Source organism: Capsicum annuum, chromosome 11 (genome assembly GCF_002878395.1).
Source record: "Capsicum annuum cultivar UCD-10X-F1 chromosome 11, UCD10Xv1.1, whole genome shotgun sequence".
Taxonomy (NCBI): domain Eukaryota; kingdom Viridiplantae; phylum Streptophyta; class Magnoliopsida; order Solanales; family Solanaceae; genus Capsicum; species Capsicum annuum.
The window spans coordinates 15,078,535-15,101,824 of record NC_061121.1 but is presented as its reverse complement, the minus strand read 5'-3'; the positions used below and the strand labels follow the sequence as shown (position 1 = coordinate 15,101,824).

General features: G+C 36.8%; 1 protein-coding gene across 1 annotated transcript; it reads left to right on the top strand.

Moving 5' to 3' along the window:
* The first annotated feature begins 484 nt into the window (after positions 1 to 484).
* Positions 485 to 21,316, top strand: LOC107847461 (probable mitochondrial-processing peptidase subunit beta, mitochondrial). The gene is made up of 9 exons (XM_016691730.2): positions 485 to 1,446; positions 13,514 to 13,678; positions 14,452 to 14,589; positions 14,680 to 14,831; positions 15,106 to 15,214; positions 19,485 to 19,583; positions 19,704 to 19,769; positions 20,563 to 20,670; positions 20,900 to 21,316. The coding sequence occupies exons 1-9, from the start codon at positions 775 to 777 to the stop codon at positions 20,984 to 20,986; spliced, it is 1,596 nt and encodes a 531-aa protein (XP_016547216.2). The 5' UTR covers positions 485 to 774; the 3' UTR covers positions 20,987 to 21,316.
* The last annotated feature ends 1,974 nt before the right edge of the window (positions 21,317 to 23,290 follow it).

The window sequence follows — 23,290 nt, the reverse complement described above, 5'->3', positions numbered from 1 at the left end:
AGTAAGATTTCCACCACACTCTTCACATCTAATAAGACTTGTATCTCTGACCATTCCCTTTTCCAGTACAACATTGCTCAACGCTGTGTGAATCCCTATTGCTACCGCAAATATGACCCTCAACATATTGAATTGGGGTACCAAAATTTTGAACACGTGTTACCACGACTTTCCATAACCGCCACTCCGATTATTGCCACCTTCTTCTCATTATGTAAGCAAACATAACAACACCATCTTGTGCAAATGACTTCGAAGTTCGAATCATATACTTGAGAAAATGGTCTCTCTGTATATATTTTTTTATTTTTTTCAAGCATACAAATATAGTTTTGATTATATTAATAATTATTGATATAATCGAATACAAAGCAAATCAAAAAGAAAAATATTAAACCAAATTAAATTTATTTTGATTCGAATTGAATTACACTTTTTTAAAATCAAAAGTAGAAAAACAAAATCAAATAATAAAAAACCAAATGCATACTCTTACTGCAAGCTAACATATGCAAACATAACAACACTATCTTATGACAAACGATTTCTAAGTTTGAATCATATAATTGATGAAGGCCTCTGTACCAAAAGTAAAAATAAATTAAAATTGGGCTTATTTTGTAATTCTACTTATTGATTTCCTAATTGAGAATTAGTAAAAGGGCAAAATCGTCCATACAAATGTTCCCACCCTTCCTTAAAAGCCACTAATTCCCCTATCAACTTTCTCCACTGTCACTCCGCACAGCTTTTAGGTCATTCAAATCCTCCACGATGGCCACGCGCCACCTCCTCAAGCTCACGCGCCGCCGAACCAAAACCACCATCCTCCCACCATGCCTCACCGTCTCTCTCCGATCCTCCATCGCCGTCGCCACCCCCTCTCCCACCCCTACACCACCCCCATCCCCACCACCCCCGGACTCCATGATCTACGATCGCTTAGCTGAACAAGTGAAATCCAAACTCAGCCGTATTCAAGACCCGGACCCGAAGTTCCTCCAGTACAATTCCCCGCATCCGAGCGTAACCATTGACACCCCAATCCTCTCAGTACCAGAGACGAAAATCACTACGCTCCCTAACGGACTCCGTATCGCAACGGAGTCGAATCTCGCATCACAAACAGCAACAATCGGGGTCTGGATCGACGCCGGATCGCGATTTGAGAACGAAGAGAACAACGGAGTTGCGCATTTCCTTGAACATATGATATTTAAAGGAACCGAGAAGCGTCCAATTAGGGTTTTAGAAGAGGAAATTGAGAATATGGGAGGGCATTTGAATGCGTATACTTCGAGGGAACAGACTACGTATTTCGCGAAAGTATTGGGAGGTGATGTAGGGAATGCAGTTGATATTTTAGGGGATATTTTGCAGAATTCGGTTTTGGAGGAGGAGAAGATTGTAAGGGAACGTAGCGTGATTCTTCGCGAAATGGAAGAGGTATGATGAGGAAAGAAATGATGTTTATTTGTTTATAATGTGTAATGGAAATGTGGAAAACAAGACTGGATAGAATTTGATCGTTATGAACAAATCCGGAATCTTTGTAGATAAGAGTCAATAATCTTGGTCTTTAGAGGTATAAGGAAAGATATGATCTTTATTTGATTATAATGTATATCGGGAAGGTGGAAACAAGACCAGATAAATTTGATCATTATGGACAAATCTGGAATCTTTATAGATAGAACGAATAATTTTGGTGTTTAGAGGTATAAGGAAAGAAATGATCTTTATTCGTTTATAATGTGTACTGGAAGGATAGAAACAAAACTAGATATAATTTGATCATTATGAACAAATACAGAATCTTTTTAGATAGAGCTAATAATCTTGGTCTTTAGAGGCATAAGGAAAGAAATGATCTTTATTCATTTATAATGTGTATTGGAAAGGTGGAAACAAGACTATACAATTTGATTGTAATGAACAAATCCAAAATCTTTATTGATAGAGCTAATAATCTCGGTCTTTAGAGGTATAACCATATAAGGAAAGAAATGATCTTTATTAATGTGTATTGGAAAGGTGGAAATAAGACCAGATAAATTTGATCGTTATTAACAAATACAAAATGTTTATAGATAGAACGAATAATCTTGGTCTTTCTTTGTCATAATTCTTCTCGAAATGGAAGAGGTATGACGAGGAAAGGGATGATGTTTATTTGGTTATAATCTACTTGGAAATGTGGAAACAAGACCAGATAAATTTGATCACTATGAACAAATCAAAAATGTTTATTGATAGAACAAATAATCTTGGTCTTTCTTTGTTATAATTCTTCGCGAAATGGAAGAGGTATGATGAGGAAAGAAATGATCTTTAGTTGTTTATAATGTGTATTATATATGTGGAAACGAGACCATATATAATTTGATCATTATGAACAATTCCAGAATCTTTATAAATAGAGCTAATAATCTTTGTCTTTAGATGTATAAGGATAGAAATAATCTTTATTCGTTTATAATGTGTACTGGAAAGGTGAAAAGAAGACTAGATATAATTTGATCGTTATGAACAAATCCAAAATCATTATAGATACAGCTAATAATCTCGGTCCTTAAGAGTTACAAAGATAGAAATGATCTTTATTTGTTTATAATGTATACTGAAGGTGGACACAAGCCTAGATATAATTTGATCAGTATGAACAAATCCGAAATCTTTATAGATAGAGCTGATAGTCTCGATCTTCAAGAGTTATAAGGATAGAAATGATCTATTCGTTTATAATGTGTACTAGGTGGAGATGAGACCAGATATAATTTGATCGTTATGAACAAATCCGGAATCTTTATAGATAGAGCTAATAATCTTGGTCTTTAGAGGTGTAAGGAAGGAAATGATCTTTATTCATTTATGATGTACACTTTGAAGATAGAAACGAGACCAGATAAATTTGATCGTTATGAGAAAATCCAAAATCTTTATGTATAGAACGAATAATCTTGGTCTTTCTTTGTCATAATTCATCGGGTAATGGAAGAGGTATGACGAGGAAAGAAATGATCTTTATTTGTGTATAATGTATACTAGAAAGGTGGAAACAAGACCAGATAAATTGATTTCACTGTTCTTAACAAGTCCAAAATGCTTATAGATAGATTCAATAATCTTGGTCTTTCTTTGATATAATTCTTCGCGTAATGGAAGAAGTATGAGGAAATAAATGATCTTTATTTGTTTACACGTTTATGATGTATAGTGGAAAGGTGGAAACAAGACCGGATAAATTTGATTGTTATTAACAAATCCAAAATCTTTATGGATAGAGCTAAAGAAGAGGGCCCTTGGAGTAACTGTTATAATTGCTGCCATGTGGTTTGGAGGTCACAGGGCTCAAGCCATGGAAATAACCTCTCGTAGAAGTATAAGGTAAGTCTGCGTACAATAGATCCTTGTGGTTCGGCCCTTCATTGGATCCCGCACATAGTTGGAGCTTTAGTGCACCAAGCTGCCCTTTATAGAGCCGATAATCTTGGTCCTTAGAGGTGTAAGGAAAGAAATGATTTAGATTGATTCACAATGTATACTGAAATGGTGGAAACAAGATCAGATATAATTTGATCTTTATGAACAAATCCTTTATCTTTATAGATAGAGCCAATAATCTCGGTCTTTAGAAGTATAAGGATAAAAGTGATCCTTATTGATACACAATGTATCCTGGAAAGGTGGAAACAAGACCAAATAAATTTGATCATTATTAACAAATTCAAAATCTTCACCGATAGAGCCAAAGAAGGGGAGCCTTGGAGTAGTGATATTGGAGTAACCGGTATAGTTGCTATCATGTGACCAAAGAGGTCACAGGGTTCAAGCTGTGGAAACAGCCTCTTGCTGGAGTGCTCAAAGCTGCATACAATAGACCCCCCTTTCCTGGATCCTGCGCATATATGCGCTGCAATGCACCGGGCTGCCCTTTATAGAGCCAATAATCTGTCTTTAGAGGTGTAACGAAAGAAATGATCTTTATTGATTCACGTTGTATACTAAAAGATGGAACAAGACCTGATATAATTTATTCATTATGACAAATCCCAAATCTGCCGGGGGTCTATCGGAAACAGCCTCTCTACTTCACCTGTGGTAGTGGTATGGTTTGCGTACACTCTACCCTCCCAAGACCCCACTACGTGGGAATACACTGGGTGTGTGTTGTTGTTGACAAATCCAAAATCTTTATTGATAGAGCCAATAATCTTGGTCTTTCTTTGTTATAATTTGTTATTGGGTAACATAGTGTGATTTTTCGCGAAATGGAAGAGGTATGATGAAAGAAATGACTAGAAAGGTGGAAATAAAACCAGATATAATTTGATCGTCATGAACAAATCCAAAATATTTATAGATATAATAATCTTGGTGTTTCTTTGTTCTAATTTGTTATTCCCCTCTGTCCCGATATTAGAAGATGATGAGACAAAGCTCAAAGTTCAGAAATTTGTTATTCACCTCCGTCACTAGTAATACAAATCACAACCTTTTACAATTAAGGTATATAAAGTTAGTGTTTGACCATAGATTCCTAAATATTTTTGGCAAGCCATTTTTGAGTGAAGTTTCACCATGTGTTTGGCCATAGTATTTGAGAAACATATTTCACTTTCAAAAGTTCACAAAAAATAACTCCAATTTTGCCATCTTTAACTCTACTAGGAAAAAAATGCTCCCAGGCACTAAACCCAATAATCTTCTCTCTCCTACTTTCTAGGAGGGGAAATACCCACCTTCTGGTAGCCTCACCGAAAACCACCCTCCTCAGTCCCTACTCAACCAACACCTTATTTTTTCACATACCTCCTCAGCCACCGCCTTCTATGGTAGCTATTCCACCTCTCACCTTTTTTTCTGACCCTCTATTTCTTGCGTATAGACATGGGAGAAAACAGAATATACTTTAACGCAGGTTTCAAATCTTTTGATATTACTAGATGGAGTTCAGATGGAGTAGTAAGGTATTAATGGGTAGAAAGGAGTCGCAAGACAATGAGAATATCTTCCATCAGCGACAAAATGATGGAGTGGATTTGTTTCACACTCAAAGAAGCCTCAAAAGACCATAAGAAGGCCATCAGAAGGTGGAAGTACATAGAGAAATATGCAGAACATTTCTGTACGAGAAAGCACAATGAGCATGGGAGATTTATGAGTATTATCTCACTAAATAATGGGGGAAGATCAGTTCTCATTATCCCAGAACTTTCCTTAAATACTGGTTGGTATGACATAGCATTTAAGATTGAGATCTTCATTAAATGTCCAAAAACAGTTGAGCTGCCAGGACCACTAGATTAACCGAAGTCAATTACCCGTACTCGAAGGCTCTAAGAGAGAGTAAATGGCAGTCAAAGGGATTACGTGAAGCAGAGATCACAAACTCAATTGGAAAAATTAAAGTTGATGGTTTAAACAACAGTTCAAAAGAAGGGCTCCGAAAGATATGCCTTGTGGGATGGGATGCCTGGGGAAGGAGAGGAAGGAGAAGCCCACTGTGTCTTAAGATCAGGAAATGGTCGACAATAAACTGGAAGAAAGCTTTTGGGGTTAACGTCTACGAGATGTATGGCGACATGTTTCTCTTTGAGTTCCCCAACAGATTCATGGCAGAACAAACTACGCAAGGGCAATGGAAATAGAAAAATTCGAAGTTTAATCTAGAATGGTGGAGTCGAATGGTAGGATGTTTGGACAGAACTGTAGATGTTAAGGAAACTTGGATCAAAGTGGTAGGGATACCACTCCACCTATGGTCTCAATATATTTTCAGGGAGATCGGACAATTCTGTGTGGGTTGGATTGCAACTGTAGAAGAAACAGAGCTGAAGAATCACTTGAAATGGGCAAGAATTCTCATTGCTAACAATGGTAGAAGCTTGCCGAAAGAGGTTGCGATCACTTGTGATGGAATAACTTATCACTTTCCGATCTGGGCTGAAGGTAAAGTGAGAACTGAAGTGCTACCGAAAAAAAGACAATAGACATTTTGGAGAAGAAAGGTCGAGGCAAGGATCGATCCAAACTCCTAACCACTGGGCAAGGTATAGCTACAACTATGACAAAGTACAAGAATCTCAGATTCTTAGGGATTCAAATGTCAAAAATCACATGGGAACTACTGCTCCAACGATGACGCACATGAGAAACACATGACTGTTTTAATGAAATCTGAAAAGTTGGGCCAATTTAGGCCTAATTTTGATGAAAAAGAGTTTGGGCCTGATTTCGTCAGGCAAGTCATTTTTAATGACTTAACACCTGTAGCCCAATCCATACAAGGGGAGTTAAGGACATCTGATGTTATAGAACCTCTTTTCTCTTTACCATAAGCTTTGAACACCATGCAAATTCTTGATCAATCAGGTTTGCAGGATCTTGTTTTAATGATGAATTGTGAGATTGAGGCTGAAGAATCACGACAACATCTGTAGGTGTTCAGTAAGCAGCCAACATCAATTGGGGAGATAATAAGGAGAGAAAAGGGAGAATCTAGCAAAACTGGAGATCAAATGTCCATTACTGCAATTGAGGCGTGGGAGGTGGAGGAGGCACTGCCTCTACATACACAGCAACAACAGACCATGACCACCGTGGACAAAGAAAAGGAATTATCAACATGGGTACAACAAAACATGATCAAATTGGGGAAAATGCTTGGGGTAGATTTTCAAGGCCATGAAGAGGAAGGCCTGGAATTACTTCTACAGGCCAATAGTGCTAGACAAGAAAGAAGTATGTTAGCCACACTTGCATGCAAGAAGACAGTTTAAAGGAGCACATGAGCTGAAAAGCTTGGTGGCTTTTGATGTAAACTTCAAGGGTGGGGTTCCATGGAGTAAGGGGAGAAACACTTTGACCATTACATGATGCAATTCAAACTAGTGTCATGGTACGTTATGGGATTGAACAATGGGGATAAAAGAAGACTAATCAAGAGTTTGATGGATGATTGGAAGGCAGGCATTATTTGCCTTAAAGAAACCAAACTGGAGGGGGACATAACAAAGTTAGTTATGCATATATGAGGGGAAGATGGACCAAAGTGGCATGTTTAGAGGCCAGTCTTATAAGAGAGAGGGATTATGTTGTTGTGGGACAACAGGGTCTGGAAGGAGGGAAGTGGAGATAGGGGCATACACTCTAACTTGCAAGTTTGAAGCTATTCCACAGAATTTCAATTGCCACATCACAGGGGTCTATGCACCTAATAATTATGTAGAGAGAAGGTTGGTATAGAAAGAGATAGGTTCTGTTAGAGGCTTAATATGACCTTGGGTTCTTTGCGGAGACTTTAATGTTCCCAGATTCATCTCAGAGAAAAAGAATTGTATTAGAAGAACAAAAGGGATGAGGGAGTTTTCAAATTTCATTGAGGATATGAACCGCATAGATTTACTGCTGGAGGATGCAAACTTCACTTGGTTTAAAGGTGATAATCAAGACATGATCAAGAATAGATAGAATCTTGTTCTCTGAGTAATGGGATGAGTGTTATAGCAACTTGAAACAATTTCCTCTACAAAGATTATTGTCTGATCATCCTCCAATCGCCCTTCAAGGTGGAGAATGGATTAGGTGTAAAAGATACTTAAAGTTTGATAGTTGGTGGTTGAAAACTGAAGATTTCATTGACAAAATCAAGGAATGGTGAACCTCTTTTAGCTTCTATGGAACTCTAGATTTTATCTTAGCTTTCAAACTAAAAGCTCTGAAAAATAAACTGAAGGAATGGAGTAGAAGTGAACATGGGAACCTGGGCAAGCAAAAAAAGAAATTGCTCGGCAAGCTGGCAGAACTGGAGGCTATAGGTAGGGGTTGACATTCGGTCGGTTCGGTCTGATTGTTTAATATCGGTTCGGTTTATCGGTTTTCGGATTGATAAAAATGACATCCATAACCAAATCGAAATAAATTCGGTTTGGTTCGGTTTTTACAAATTCGGTTCGGTTATTTCGGATTTTTATTTTGGTTTGAAATATTAAAGTAGTTAGCCTCTCTTTTTCATAACTGAGCATTTAAAATTGATGGATTTTTTTTAGAAAAATTATTTTTTTCAAACCAGTTTTTCATTTCCAAATATAAATAATTATAAATAACTCAACATGGATGAAACGAAATGAAATAATCATAAGCTTAACATAATACATAACATTATTAATCATTACATACAATATAACCTTTCATAAATAGTCTACAAAACAACACAAAACTCGTAAAAATAATCCATAAAACAGTCCAAAGTCACCAAAATAGTCCATAAAATATTTGAGTCACTAAAACAATCCATAAACAGCCTGCGGCGTATGCGAATTTGCTGTTAAATGTTAATTGTAAATGTGAATTACTAAATATTATATATATATATATATTATATTATTTATAAATTTCGGTTTTTCGGTTTAAACTGAATTTTTTTTTTAAAACCGAAAACCGAACCGAAAAACCGAAATTCTAAAATTACAAACCAAATCCGATCCGAAAAACTGAAAAACCGAAACCAAAATTAAATTTCGGTTTGGTTTTTCGGTTTTTTTCGGTTTAAACCAAAATATGCCCATCCCTAGCTATAGGGGTTAACAGGAGATTGACAGAAGAAGAATTAGACACAAGCTACATTGCTACGGGAGTATGAGGTGCTTGTTAAAAAGGAAGAGATCTCTTGGAGACAAAGATCCAGATCCTTGTGGTTAAAAGAAGGGGACAAGAACATCAAGTTCTTCCACAGAATGGCAAATGCACATAAGAGATATAATAATATTGACTAGTTGCTTATTCATGGGGAACTAACTAATGATTTGGCCAGAATTCAAGGAGGGATAGTGGGTTTCTACCAGCAGCTATATTAAGAAAATGAGTCATGGAGACCTACTAGCCAATTTACAAACTATCCTGTATTGGGAACTTGGCAAGTAAAGAAAGAAATTGCTCGGCAAGCTGGCAAAACTGGAGGCTATAGGGGTTAACAGGAGATTGACAGAAGGATAATCAGACACAAAAGCTACATTGCTACTCGAGTACGAGGAGCTTGTTAAAAAAGAAGAGATCTCTTGGAGACAAAGATCCAGATCCTTGTGGTTAAAAGAAGGGGACAAGAACATTAAGTTCTTCCACAGAATGGGAAATACACATAAGAGATATAATAATATTGACCAGTTGCTTATTCATGGGGAACTAACTAATGACCTGGCCAGAATTCAATGAGGGATAGTGGATTTCTACCAGCAGCTACATTAAGAAAATGAGTCATGGAGACCTACTAGCCAATTCACAAACTATCCCGTATGGGGAACCTGGGCAAGCAAAGAAAGAAATTGCTTGGCAAGCTGGCAGAACTGGAGGCTATAGGGGTTAACAGGAGATTGACCATTGGAGAATCAAACACAAAATCTACATTGCTACCGGAGTACGAGGAGCTTGTTAAAAAAGAAGAGATCTCCGGGAGACAAAGATCCAGATCCTTGTGGTTAAAAGAAGGGACAAGAACATCAAGTTCTTCCACAGAATGACAAATGCACATAAGAGATATATCATATTGACCCGTTGCTTATTCATGGGGAACTAACTAATGACCTGGCCAGAATTGAAGGAGGGATAGTGGATTTCTACCAGCAGCTATATTAAGAAAATAAGTCATGGAGACAGTATTGGGAAGCTGGGCAAGCAAAGAAAGAAATTGCTTGACAAGCTGGCAGAACTGGAGGCTATAGGGGTTAATAGGAGATTGACAGAAGGAGAATCAGACACAAAAGCTACATTGCTACTGAAGTACGAGGAGCTTGTTAAAAAAGAAGAGATCTCTTGGAGACAAAGATCCAGATCCTTGTGGTTAAAAGAAGGGAGGCAAGAACATCAAGTTCTTCCACAGAATGGCAAATACACAGAGATATAATAATATTGACCAGTTGCTTATTCATGGGGAACTAACTAATGACCTGGCCAGAATTCAAGAAGGGATAGTGGATTTCTACCTGAAGCTACATTAAGAAAATGAGTCATGGAGACCTACTAGCCAATTCACAAACTAATCCAGTATTGGGAACCTTGGGAACCTGGGCAAGCAGAGAAAGAAATTGCTCGGCGGGTTGGCAGAACTGGAGGCTATAGGGGTTATCAGGAGATTGACAGAAGGAGAATCAGACACAAAAGCTACATTGCTACTGGAGTATGAGGAGCTTGTTAAAAAAGAAGATATCTCTTGGAGACAAAGATCCAGATCCTTGTGGTTAAAAGAAGGGGACAAGAACATCAAGTTCTTCCACAGAATGGCAAATGCACATAAGAGATATAATAATATTGACCAGTTGCTTATTCATGGGGAACTAACTAATGATCTGGCCAGAATTCAAGGAGGGATAGTGGATTTCTACCAGCAGCTACATTAAGAAAATAAGTCATGGAGACCTACTAGCCAATTCACAAACTATCCAGTATTGTCAGAACAAGAAAATAGATCACTACAAGAAAGCTTTGAGGAAGAAGAGGTGCTGAATTGTTTAAAATTATGTGCTACTGACAAAGCACCGGGGCCTGACGGTTTCACCATGGGTTTCTTCATCAATTGTTGGGAGGTAGTAAAGCAAGATGTAATGAAAACGCTTTAAAATTTTCATGATCATGGGATGTTTAGAAAAGTTTCAATGCTACATTCATAACATTGATTCCAAAGAAGAAAAGGGCAAAAGAACTGTGAGAAAGGTGATTAAAGCTAAGTATGAGAAGGGGGACAGGTGGATGACCAAAGAAGTCACTACTCCATATGGGGTGAGTTTATGGAGATCCATCAAAGCCTTATAGCCTTATGGGAGGAGTTCAAACCTAACACCAAAATCAAAGTAGTGAATGGTGAGAAGACCGACTTCTGGAACGATGATTGGCATGAAGCAGGAATCATAGAACCTATTCCCAGACATTCACAATCTAATTCTAACCCAACAAGTATTATAACAGAATTATGGACACCACAAGGATGGAACTTCACTTTCCGGAGACACCTAAATGATTGGGAAATCCTAAGGGTGACAGAGTTCTTCAACATCATTGGTCAGTTTGGAGGATTGGAGAGTGGAATGAATATTTTAAGGTGGCAAGGAGCTAAAGAAGGGGGTTTCAAAGTGGGCGTAGCTTACAGAAAGTTGAACCAGGTTGATCACCACACTCTTAACTGGCCTTGGAAACATATGTGGAAAGTCAAAATCCCCCACTATGTTGCATGCTTTGTTTGGTTGTTGGTCAAGGAAGCAATGCTCAGTCAAGAAAACTTGATGAAGAGAGGAATAAAACTATGCTCTAGGTGTTTCTTTTGTGGTGAAATTGCAGAAATGGTTAAACACTTATTTCTGCAGTGCAAGACAACTAGCAAGCTATGGAGACTATCCTTAAGCCTCAAGAACAGGGAGAGTTACAAAAGCTTTGCAGAGCTAGGAGGAAATAGGAGTGCTGGCCAAGGACAGGAAAAGATGGAGAATAGTCCCAGCACGCATTTGGTGGACTATTTGGAAGGAGAGGAATCTCAGATGTTATGCGAACATAGAGAATAGTATGGAGCAAGTCAAGCTGAATTGTATTTTGACCTTGTGTTTTTGGTGTAATCAGATGTACTCAAATGATACTGTCACTATTGTTGATGTTTTAGACTCATTGTAATAGACTTATTGTAATAGCAGGATAGTTGTGTATAGGGTACTCTTGTAAATATGGTTTCAGCGCAACCTATATACTGTTTTGAGCATTATAGAAATAGATAAAGTTACCAGTTTCAAAAAAAATAAAGTTCACAAAAAATGGAATTTGGCCCGAATACTAGTTTTTTCTGGTATTCGGGAATTTGGATTATTTGCCAAATAATGGCAAATTGTATGGCCAAACATTATTTGCCAAGTTTTTTCCCCCAGAAACTACTTGGGAAATCTATGACTATGGCCAAACGGGTCCGAAGTATATGAGGAAAATGTAAAAGAAAAAATTAGGTTGAATCCCTGAAGATTAACAATGTATATAAGATGTAAAGGGGGGAGTATCAATAAAATATTCTTGTCTTTTAGAAAGTACAGTTGAAATGATTGTTGAACAAGAGAATTTGGGGATGAAATCATCATATTAATGTACCAATGCAACCATTTTTAAGAGGTTTAGGTGATTCAGATGGAAGAAGAAAGTTACTACTTGTAGGAGCTCTATTAATTGTTTGTCCATATGAGGTTAATACGTAGAGTGCTTATTTTGTTTAGTTGGGAAACTCGTCACTTAAATAGGATACGTTAGCAGAAGTTTGTGTCCTGTTCCATCAATGTGATTCAGAATATAGCGAGTCTACTTTGTGCTTGTAGGTTCTCTCGTTTTACCTTTCAGAGTCGGTAGTTTAAAGATAACATTTATGGTGGTTTTGTCAAAGTGAATGTCTCCAGCCTCAGAGAAAGCTGTCACATTTATCTAAAGAGATCTTGAGAAGTATTCTGAGCTCATTTACAGTGAGATGAAAATGTGCTATGATGATTCTGCTGGCCTATTTGGGCAAAGATACAACAAATTTGGTGTAATGTGATGTAGAGCTAGATTAAGCAGCTCGTCAATAATGCTTGCAGTGTGCTATGCATTTAATGGTGCTAAGTTTCTAATTTTTTTGGCATGATATATTTACTAATTGTTCCTTTATTTGATTCTTGACTAGTTGAAGTGGTAATATTTCATCTTTATTTTTATCCTGTGCATTTGATATTTTTCATAAAACCTCCATGTTGGTTCTTATTGAACAAAAATGGTGATATTTTACCTCCTTTCATTTCTCTGCTGTCTGGAAAAATAAGAGTTGGGGGACTTAGTGATTGAAACTGATACATGATTAGAATGCAAAAATGCTGTAACGAACAACCATCTGGTGAGAAGAATTTGCAAATTTACAGTTAATTAAAAAATAAATGTATAGAAATTGACGCTAATAGCTTCTTAGATAGTGAAATGGTTAAATTGATTTAATGAGAAGGGGAGTTTTGGCAGGGTAGATGTGCTCATCTGTCTAAGTGCCAATAACTTGGTCAATGGTTTTGCTTTTTTGGACTTGATATTAGCACTAACTTCATTCTGTCCTGGACTGTTTGCTCAAAAAGTTATCTTGCTTGCAAATCATTCTGGCTCATAAATCTCTCTGAGGACAATGATCAGTGATTGCAATAACTTCAAATAGTATGCTTAGTTTGTCCCTATCTGACTAGACAATAACCTCTTTAGCTTCTCCAATGATGGGTAACCCTGGTTGGCTATGTAATCTGTCATTGGTTTGCTTGCAAATCAGTTCAGTTGAGTCAGCTAGCTTTTTGTTACGTTACACTGCTAATTCATCTGCTGTGGATTTATAGTTCAGACTGTTCAGTAGAGAAGCTTGTATCTGTACTTTGCAGTTGTTTGTAGTATGTTACCATATCTTTTTTTTGTTTCTTTCTTAGGGGTACCCCTTTTCTTTAATCTCAATATTTGCGAGTCTTCATGTTGGACAATCTTCTTGTAGGTGGAAAAACAGCCTGAGGAAGTCATCTTTGACCAGTTACATACTACTGCATTCCAGTACACTCCATTGGGTAGAACTATTCTTGGACCTTCCCAGAACATTGAGAAAATGACGAGAGCTCATATTCAAGATTACATTTCAACCCACTATGGTGCTCATAGAATGGTACTGAACCTGTCATAGCTGATGTAATATCTGTTGATGACTTCCTTGCTAATTGCTCTGGCTTCTTCTGTTAAAATAAAAAGAAACTAGTTTATTCTTCACCCTCTATTTCAAATTGAATTCATTGATTTTATCTGGGTTCACGTCAAAATGATTGCCACTTACCTAAAATATGCACCTTGTCCTTGGGTAATACCAAGAACTGTGAAAGATCTGATGTTGAGTTGGAAGGGCGGGAGAAGACGAAGGGCTTGGAACATGGTTCCGATAGCTTTAATATGGGTAGTTGAGAGAGAGAAATAGAAAAGCTTATGAGGGTGTAGAGTCGAGTTTCTTGCAATTGAAGAGTAGTCTCTGCTCTGCTGTTTTCTTTTGGTAAACAGAAAGTTCCTTCTTGCTTAGAGGATTGGGTGGATTTTGTAGAGCTTCATATTTTGTAGAGTTTTGATCTTTTGGTAACCTATGTATACGACCGATTTGGTCATGTTTATGTATGAAGATATTTTTACTTGATCCAAAAAAAAAAGTGATCCCACATTCACTCTTCCTTTATCAAAATGAATCACAATCAAACTTTTTCTAGTTTGATGTTATATTAGTTTCCATTCCAAGCTCTAATCATATATACATATGTGTGTGTGTATATATACACACACATTCAGATGTTCGTGAAAGGTGGTGTGGTGGTGGGGTGCAAGGGTTAAAGTTTTGTTAACTATGTTTTTGGTCAAACTTTTACCAGACTAAAAGCAGCAGTTAATTCTTTGCTGTAGGTAATTTCTGCTGCTGGAGCTGTGAAGCATGAAGATGTCGTTGAGCAAGTGAAGAAACATTTTACGAAACTACCATCTAATCCTATTACCACTTCCCAATTGGTGGCTGAGGAGCCAGCAATATTTACAGGTTCAGAGGTGTGGATTCACTACTTAGTTATTACCTGTTCCATTTTATGTGTTTTATGTGAACTACTTACTGATTTTCTTCTTCGTCTACATAAATAGATACGTATCATTGACGATGATCTGCCTCTTGCTCAATTCGCTGTTGCATTTAGTGGAGCATCATGGACAGACCCAGATTCCATAGCTTTGATGGTCATGCAACAAATGCTGGGATCATGGAACAAATCTTCAGGAGGAGGAAAACACATGGGGTTGGTCCTTCTCATTTTCTTAAGCAATCAACAAGTTAATTTTCTTCTATGCTTCAAGAAAACTTTTTTACTTGTCAGCCGCCAAAGAGTGGCCCTTACCAAAAAGACAATATTGCTTGTTGCTCTTAATGCTTTATCTATTAGTTGTATATGAAGGCATTTCTGGGCATTGTTTGGAGATTTTCGTTGAATTGCTCTTTTTTCCCAAAATAGAAAAAATTACAGAATAAGCCTTGCTAATTTCTATTACTTCTGGTATATGATCTTTGAACAGTTCAGAGCTTGTCCAAAGGGTGGCCATTAATGAACTAGCTGAGAGTGTGATGGCTTTTAACACCAACTATAAAGATACAGGGCTGTTTGGTGTCTATGCTGAAGCCCAGGTGAGTGACTTCAGATATATGGTTCCTACATGCTTAGAAGAATTAATGCTTCCTTTTCTCTCACATGTAGATAGAGATGTTAAGGAGTTCCTACTTATCTTAAGTTGCTCCAGTATTAGCTCAAAATTATTTGCTTAACTTGAATGGTTAATAATGTAAAACTACCAATCATCGTATATTAGTTTTGTCAGCTAGTCTTCTCGTTTCTGTACATTTTAATTGGTCAGTGAAAGGGGAAAGTGTGCTTTTGGACCTGGCAACCTATGTCCATTATGCGGGTCTGTAAGAGCATTTACCCCAAGAGGATTTGACTTTTTCCTTGCGTCTCTTTTGCTATGGACTCATGGGCCTTCTGGATTTGTTTGTGAAACACCTGTAAAATACTCTTTTATGCTAAACAGATTTCAGTTTCTCTATTTACTGAATCTTCAAATAAGATAATCAAGAAATCTTGGGCAAGTTTCTAGATAAGAAACTACTGTTTTATTCGCCAAGTCTGTGTTGTCGGAGGGCATCACTCAAAGCTCCCTTTTCCATCTCCAAATTTTTTTCTGTATAAATTGTTGATACATGGATTACTAATTTATGTAATAGTAGGAAATTTATTCCGAGCAACTGTGGGTGGCCATGCTGCTTGTTGTGCAAAAGAACACAGAGGACTGTTTTACTCGTTCACTTTAGAAGAATATTGATTCCTTTAAGGGGTATTAGAGGTTATCCTAGTTGAAAATGGGCGGGAAAGTAAACTTGATATGAGAAAACTTCTGGTGGGCGGGGTTGGCTAGGATCGTTGAGGAATCTTGTGACAATGTGGCTATGAGAATCTTGTATCGTCTATCCTTGTCTAGGACCTCTTTCAGATTCTGATGCAGAGTGTGCTAGGTTTTGCGGAGAATACAACTGTAATCAAGCACAAGTAATGGCTTTGGTGCAGCTTCCCTGATTCAGCTGTCCCTTTTGGAGACCAATTTTGAGTTGATGATTTTTTCGTACTAATAGATAGTTATTTTGGTGAAGCTCATAATTCCTTTGACGGTGGATATTGCAGTAAGAAAAATATACAAATTAAAGATGTTAAATATATTTTGCATCTAGGGATGGAGTAAGTGAGATTAAGTAGATCTCTTGTCAAGTTTCAGAAAGGGGCTATTGGAAGAAAAATACAAGAATGAACGAAAAAAAAAAAGCATTTTCACAAGATATATTAGTCATTATTGGGATTTAATCAAGAAAATTCTCCCTCGAACACCAGTTTAGTTCAATCAGCTCATAGTTGTGCTTGGAGGAAAAATAAAAGAAAAAAAGGAAAAGGCACCCAAGGGTGTGGCCTAGTGGTTCAATGGAGTTGGGTTGAGTACCATGAAGTTTCAGGTTCAATTTCCAACAAAGACTTAACAAACACTAGGTGATTTCTTCCATCTGTTCTAGCCCTGGTGGACAGAGTTATCCCGGTCTGTAGCTGGTGGGAGGTGGCAGGTATCCCGTGAAATTAGTCGAGGTGCGTGCAAGCTGCCTGGACACCACGGTTGTTGAAAGGAAAAAAAAGAAAGGAAAAGAAAAATAGCAATATTGCAAGATGTATTAATCATATGCGGTTATATTGGGATTTAATCAAGAAAAATTCTCCCTACCAGTGTAGTTCAATCAGCTCATAGTTGTGCTTTTGAAATTCTAAGGTCGTGTAGTTTGCCAAGTCATTATTGTAATCAATGAAAAAAGGTTCATTTAAAAATTTTTGTATATTGTTTTTCTAAACTTCCCATGTCTTTGTGTTGCCTGTGCTCCGCTCCCCCATAAGTAGAAAAAAAGTTCACGATGAACCTAAATGGAAAGAAGAAAGAATAAACTATAGAACATTGCACGAACTCCTCAATTGCCCTCAACATACTGTTTCTAGGGGCAATCTGACACGATGTCCATGCCTCATGCAATTTGCCCTCGAGATTTGGTCGGGTGGTAGTAAGTGTGCAATGTGGGATGTGTAGGTTAGACACGCGCAACGGGTTTGAACCCTGCCACAGACAAAAGACTGGTATTTAAGTGGAAAAAGGTAGAGAGGGGACATTATCCACCGAGTTTTCTGCTCCATTGGCCATTGGGGATTTCTCGATTATCAAAAAAAAAGAAAGAAAATCTGACACTAGATACCTCTCAGTGTCTACTCTTTGTTTTACTTAATCTTCTATAAGAGTTGATGGTCCGTCTTCCAGCGGGGAGAGAGAAAGACTTCTCCTTTTTTCCCTGCATTGAGATAGATGCAGGCATGCAGCAAGACAGCACAGAGGCAACTCTTACTATGGTCATATGGTTGATGAAATGATTTTTTTTATTTTTTATTTTGAGCTGAATTTTAAAATGGTTCCATGCGTTACTATGAATTTGTTTAGTATTCTGTGTCTCGAGCCGGGGGTCTATCGGAAACAGCCTTTCTACTTCTTTAGAGGTAAGAGGTATGGACTGCGTACATCTTACCCTCCCCAGACCTCACTATGTGGGAATACACTGGGTTTGTTGTTGTTGTTGTTGTTGAATTTTAAAATGGATTGCAAATGCATGATAAATTAGGAATCAGGCTGACCAAGACCATTAAGTTTTAAAAGAGGATATATGCTAGCATGATACATACAAGAGGAGAACAGAGTTGAACTCACTTAGATCATATTTAGTGTACAACAACTATGAATAGTGACGATTATATACAAACATATCTGCACAACTCCAAATTACTGGATCCCTTTACTTATAATGGTACTTCTATCTGCATCCTTGAATCTTTAAGAGGGTCGTTTGGTTTAGAGACAAGTTATGCAGGATTAGTGATGTACATTGTTTAATATAGAGATTATTTCTTGCTGAATGTTAGTTTGATATATTACATATTAGTATGCAGTGTACAATTTTAAATGTTCGTTTACGTTTTAAACAAAATAAAAAATATTTTACTATTATGAGGGTTAGTTTGGTCATGTTAGTACTTTAATCCGTGTATTACGGATACCTTCACTTGTATTCAACATTCTATCCCCTACAAGATAATACATAGATTCTCGAATGATTTATACAAGTATTATTTATGGGCACAACAGAACGGAGCAATCAAATGTTGTACTCCCTCCATTTCATTAAATGTGTCTAGTTTGACTAAGCACGGAGTTTAAGAAAATAGGGAAGACTTTTGAATCATGTGGTCTTAAACATGTCATGTAGTTATGTTGGGATTTAGAAGTTAATATTGAAAGCATCCTTTATGAAATAGCGTTTAAAGGTAAATAAAGCACATAAATTAAAACGAAGACAATATTAATTAATGCTGATTTCTATGTGGAGATTATATCTTCCCAAATTCCAACCAAACACTGTATAAAATCATGCTGATCTATCTAAATGGAGATTATACCTCCTAAAATCCAAACCAAATTTAAATGTTACCAGTTACGAAAAAAAAATACAAACGAAATTTGCCCTAAACTTTTGGGAAGCGAATGTGACCCCTATATATATTCTCAGTTAATACCCATATCTGAGTCTGTAACATAGTATAAAGTACATTTATTACTTGTCAATTTTGTTTAGAAGGAAATTTTCACTACCTTCATTTAACCAAATGCCGACTATTTCTGTATCATAAACTCATATTTGCTACCCACCCATATCTGAATCTGTAACATAGTATAAAATACATCTATTTCCTGGTCGCCAAACTTATGTTATCATGATTCATTAGTTCCCGTAAATTGAAATGTAAATCCAACTTTATGCCATTCCTGAAATATACTAACGAGATTTGAAATGTTAATCAGTTCTTGTGAATTGAAATGTAAATCCAACTTTAGGCCATTTCCTGAAATATACTGAAGAGATTTGAAATGTAAATACAACTTTTGCCTGATTAAACAAAAAAGCGATTTGAAATGTAAAAACTAGTGATTTGATCATACTTCGTTTCACAATCTAGAGGCGGTTTTTTCGTTATTTGTAAATTCTTCTTGGTTGATAAAATGTGATTCCAGTATTGCTGTATTTGTAAGGTTAATATTTGAAGCATTTCAAATTCTTAATAACTTCAGAAATTGTTCTCTCTCATTAATATTTCTTGAAGTATGTCACATATAAAACAAACTATTTCTTAATTATGTCAATTTAGAGAAGATTGCAAATTGAATACTCATTTCCTTCATCTAAAAGTGATTTATGCATTTTTATTATGAATATAAGTGACCTATGCATAAGGACTGAGACTTTACTGATCTGTGTTTTCTGCTTGTCACAGCCTGATTGCTTGAGTGATTTAGCTTATGTCATCATGAATGGGATATGCAAGTTAAGTTACAGAGTGTCGGAAGCTGATGTGATTCGTGCACGTAATCAGGTATTCGTTCATTCCCCAGAGGAGAGTGTTATTGCCTCCATTTAAATTTTAGGGACTTTTTCCTGCATTCCTTTTAGCTATATCAGGAACTTATATGTTCTTTTACTTAATCTCCTGCAGCTGAAATCTTCTTTAGTGCTCCACATTGATGGATCAGGCCCTACTGCTGAAGACATTGGAAGACAGGTAAATTCATATAGAATATATTTGTAACTAGAAACAATTAAAGGGGAGAGCATTTGGCTCCCTAGATCTGAGACATTTTAGTCTCCTTCCTCCTGACCTCATCAAACAAGGCTTGGCTATCATAAAAATAAAGCAAAATAAAATAAAGGCTCTTTTTAGAAGGAAAAAGGGGGAGCAGATGTTCCTCCAATGCCAATCTAGAAGGAAAGAAGAACAACCATAACGGAAGCAAATAACGCTAGGTGATTTCCTTCCACCTGCCTAAGCTTTGGTAGGTTGTCCGGTACTTGTGCTCAGAGGCGGAGCTAGGATTTTTGCTTAGGGGGTTCAAAATCTGAAGAAAAACTCATCGAAGGGGGTTCAACATCTAGAATATATAAATAAAAATTATTTTAACCATGTATTAATAATATGAATTTCCGTCGAAGGGGTTCGTCCGAACCCTTCTTTAATAGGCTAGCTCCGCCTCTGCTTGTGCTGGTGGGAGGTAATAGGTACCCTGTGGAACAGTCGAGATGTGCAGTTGTTCCGGACAACATCATCTTCGGACACCACTGTCCTGAAAAGAAGAAGAAGAAGAATATGGGAAGATAATTCTCTTAGTTCTAGGAGCATTACCATAGATAATTCACTTAATCTCTTCAGTTAGCACATTGTGTTCTATATGCTCGCATGCTTTGTGGTCAAATGGATGACCTTGATTTCATACTTGACATTTGATGCCTCTCTCTGTAATTACTAAATTTACTTATAGTTGGAAGTTTCTCTTTTTTTTTTTTTTTTTTTTTTGCAGTTAATCACATATGGCCGCAGAATTCCATATGCTGAGTTATTTGCCAGGATTGACAGTGTCGATGCTGGAACTATCAAGCGAGTTGCAAATCGTTTTATTTTTGACAGGGTAAGTCCCTGCAGCCTCTTTACATTTGTTTCAGTAAATAACTAAAGGCCATAAAAGCAACAGCAGAGCAATTCATATAGGCTATAAACCACGGGGAGAGACAGCTGTTGGTATTGTAATTAACAGGCAGATTTGTTGATATTACCATATGAATTCCATCTTATGTTTCCCGAATCAAATACAAATACTAGAGGGTAAAACCTTTTTCTCTATGATTTTCCCTTTGTAGGATATTGCAATATCAGCCAGGGGACCAATTCAAGATTTGCCTGATTATAACTGGTTCAGACGCAGGACATACTGGCTGCGCTACTAGATTACTAGTTCTTTCCCGTTGGCTTAAATTCATCTTCTTTTCCAAGTCGTGAGCCTGACATTGGGCATTCTACCACACATGGTCTACAGAACACTTTTGTCAATAAATTAAGTGGACAAATTTTGGTGATCACTTTCCTTTTTTTGTACATGCTGTTAATGTCAAGGAGAAAACATCACTTGCTGTAGCATTGGCTGTCAAATCAGTCAGCATAAAGTTGGGATCTCTTTGTTATGCATTGTATTAGGAGAATTGCATCGACGATGTTCCCTGTATTAGAATTCTTTGCGTAAAGTATACCATTGGTTGTACTGGTGTGTGATTTATACATACACACTCTCTCTCTCTCTCTCCACCATGATTTTGAACTGTGAAGATTAAATTGTTTGGTTTGGTGTGTGATCGAACTTTGCTAATAGCTTTCAGTTTGATAAATAGAGAATGGGAAGTGGAACTTATGAACTCTCCTGTTTATCAAAGCTTCACTGGCTCACTGTCTTCAACCAGCTCGTCTCTCAGTTGTAGAAGTAACAGTGGGTTATGTTTGGATACCTAGATGGTTCTTTTATTCTATTTTTCAAAAAGTGGTGTCCGGATCAACTTGCACCATCCTTGACTGTTCCACTAGCTACCTCTCACCAGTCAAATCTGCTGAGATTTGAATGGTATGTTCTTTTATACTTTAACTGGTTCAATAAGAGCTAGTTCATGTGTCCCAGAAACTGCTACCTGAAGAAAAGAAAGAGTATGATAGTGGTTTTTGTTGTTCCCTCAAAGCCAAGTTCATTTGCTTGGGGAATAAAGTGGGTCGCCCTCTTTTTGGCTTCGGCCAAAAAATTTCTCCTCGTTGGTCGAGCTTTCTATAAAAAAAAAGCGGTGCAAGATCGTATTTTTTGTTATCTAATTTTCTTCCATGTTGCATTAGCTCCAGTGGACCAAACACTTACATGGGCTTCGCGCCCACTTGTATGGTCTAGAGACACTAATCTTATAGTATAGGATTGTCGATTCGATATTGGTTTCGTTCTTGAGTAGAGGGTTCTCTCTCCATCCATCGAGTCAAAGTATTTCGCTATTGGAAATTTCTCCGCTGTCCATCTTATGCATGCTTCTTCTTTCTCCAAATAGGTTCCTAGTATCAGTCAATCTGCCTGATTTGTCAAGCTTATCTGTTTGCAAAAGTGCTTATTTTGAAAAAATGAGATGTTCGGCCAAACTTTTGACAGAAAATAAGAAGTTTATGTTGATAGTTGAAAAAACAAAGAAGAATTACGAGGTGTGTTTTCGAAAGCAGTCAGATTAATAGAAATAAATAGGTATGATGTTACTTGTTAAGGTTACTACAAATTGTGCAAATTGAGAAATTACCATTAAGTTGTTGCCTGCAAAAACATTAATAAATGATACTCCATCTATTTCCCGTTAATTATTAGTTCAAGTTTCAGCTTTATTCTCATCTTACAGACAGTATTTCAGGTGAAGAAATTAATTTTCATGGGGAAGATTCTTTTCGTTTGGGAAATACACATTCTTTTGCTCTTTTCCTTGTTTCCTTTTTAACTTCACAAAAATTTCTTTGGAAACAAAGAGGAAATTGCTCAGATGGTAAGCACTCTCCGTCTCCAACCTCAAGGCCGCGGGTTCAAGTCATTAAGGGAGAAAAATGGTGGAAGCTCATAGGAAGGGATTAAAAAAAGTTTCTACGGACCAACTCTACTAAGGGATGTAACTCCACTACATCCTTTGGCATGAGGTTAGTCTGAGAATTTTTTTTAACCTTTCTTTAGGAGCTTTGATCTTTTTGTTCTCTTGGTTACTTGAATATGCAATCTTGAGTTTAGATAGTTTTTTCCCTAGTAATTAGTTCAAGTTTCAACTTATTCTTGTCTTCTTATGATAATTAAGGTAACTAATTTTGTTACAAGGTATTTAAAAAAGGGAAGGATTCGAATTACTAGTGGCAAGCTAAGTCTAATCATTTTTGTTTTTTATTTACTTTAACCAAAATTAAGTTTAGTTCCAAATTCGACTTTGACTCAATACAATTATACAAGTGCAATAAAATTTATATAGGACGTAAAGTTTGAGGATATAAAACTTTATAGATAGTTAAATTAAAGAAGAAAAGAAGAAGAAGAGAGGTTACTACAAATTGAGAAACTATCATTAAGTTGTTGATGCAAAAACATCACCAAATGACATTTATTTTCTGTTAATTATTAGTTCAACTCTCAGCTTTATTTTCGTCTTACGATTACTAGAAATTGTGTAAATAATCATATTCTTAATTCACCAAACCAGACA

Excerpts from the sequence above, each read along its gene's own strand:
- LOC107847461 (XM_016691730.2), top strand. The coding sequence starts at position 775 with ATGGCCACGCGCCACCTCCTCAAGCTCACGCGCCGCCGAACCAAAACC. Across the intron at positions 15,215-19,484 it reads GTGTCTATGCTGAAGCCCAG|CCTGATTGCTTGAGTGATTT; the intron begins GTGAGTGACTTC and ends TGCTTGTCACAG. Across the intron at positions 19,770-20,562 it reads CTGAAGACATTGGAAGACAG|TTAATCACATATGGCCGCAG; the intron begins GTAAATTCATAT and ends TTTTTTTTGCAG.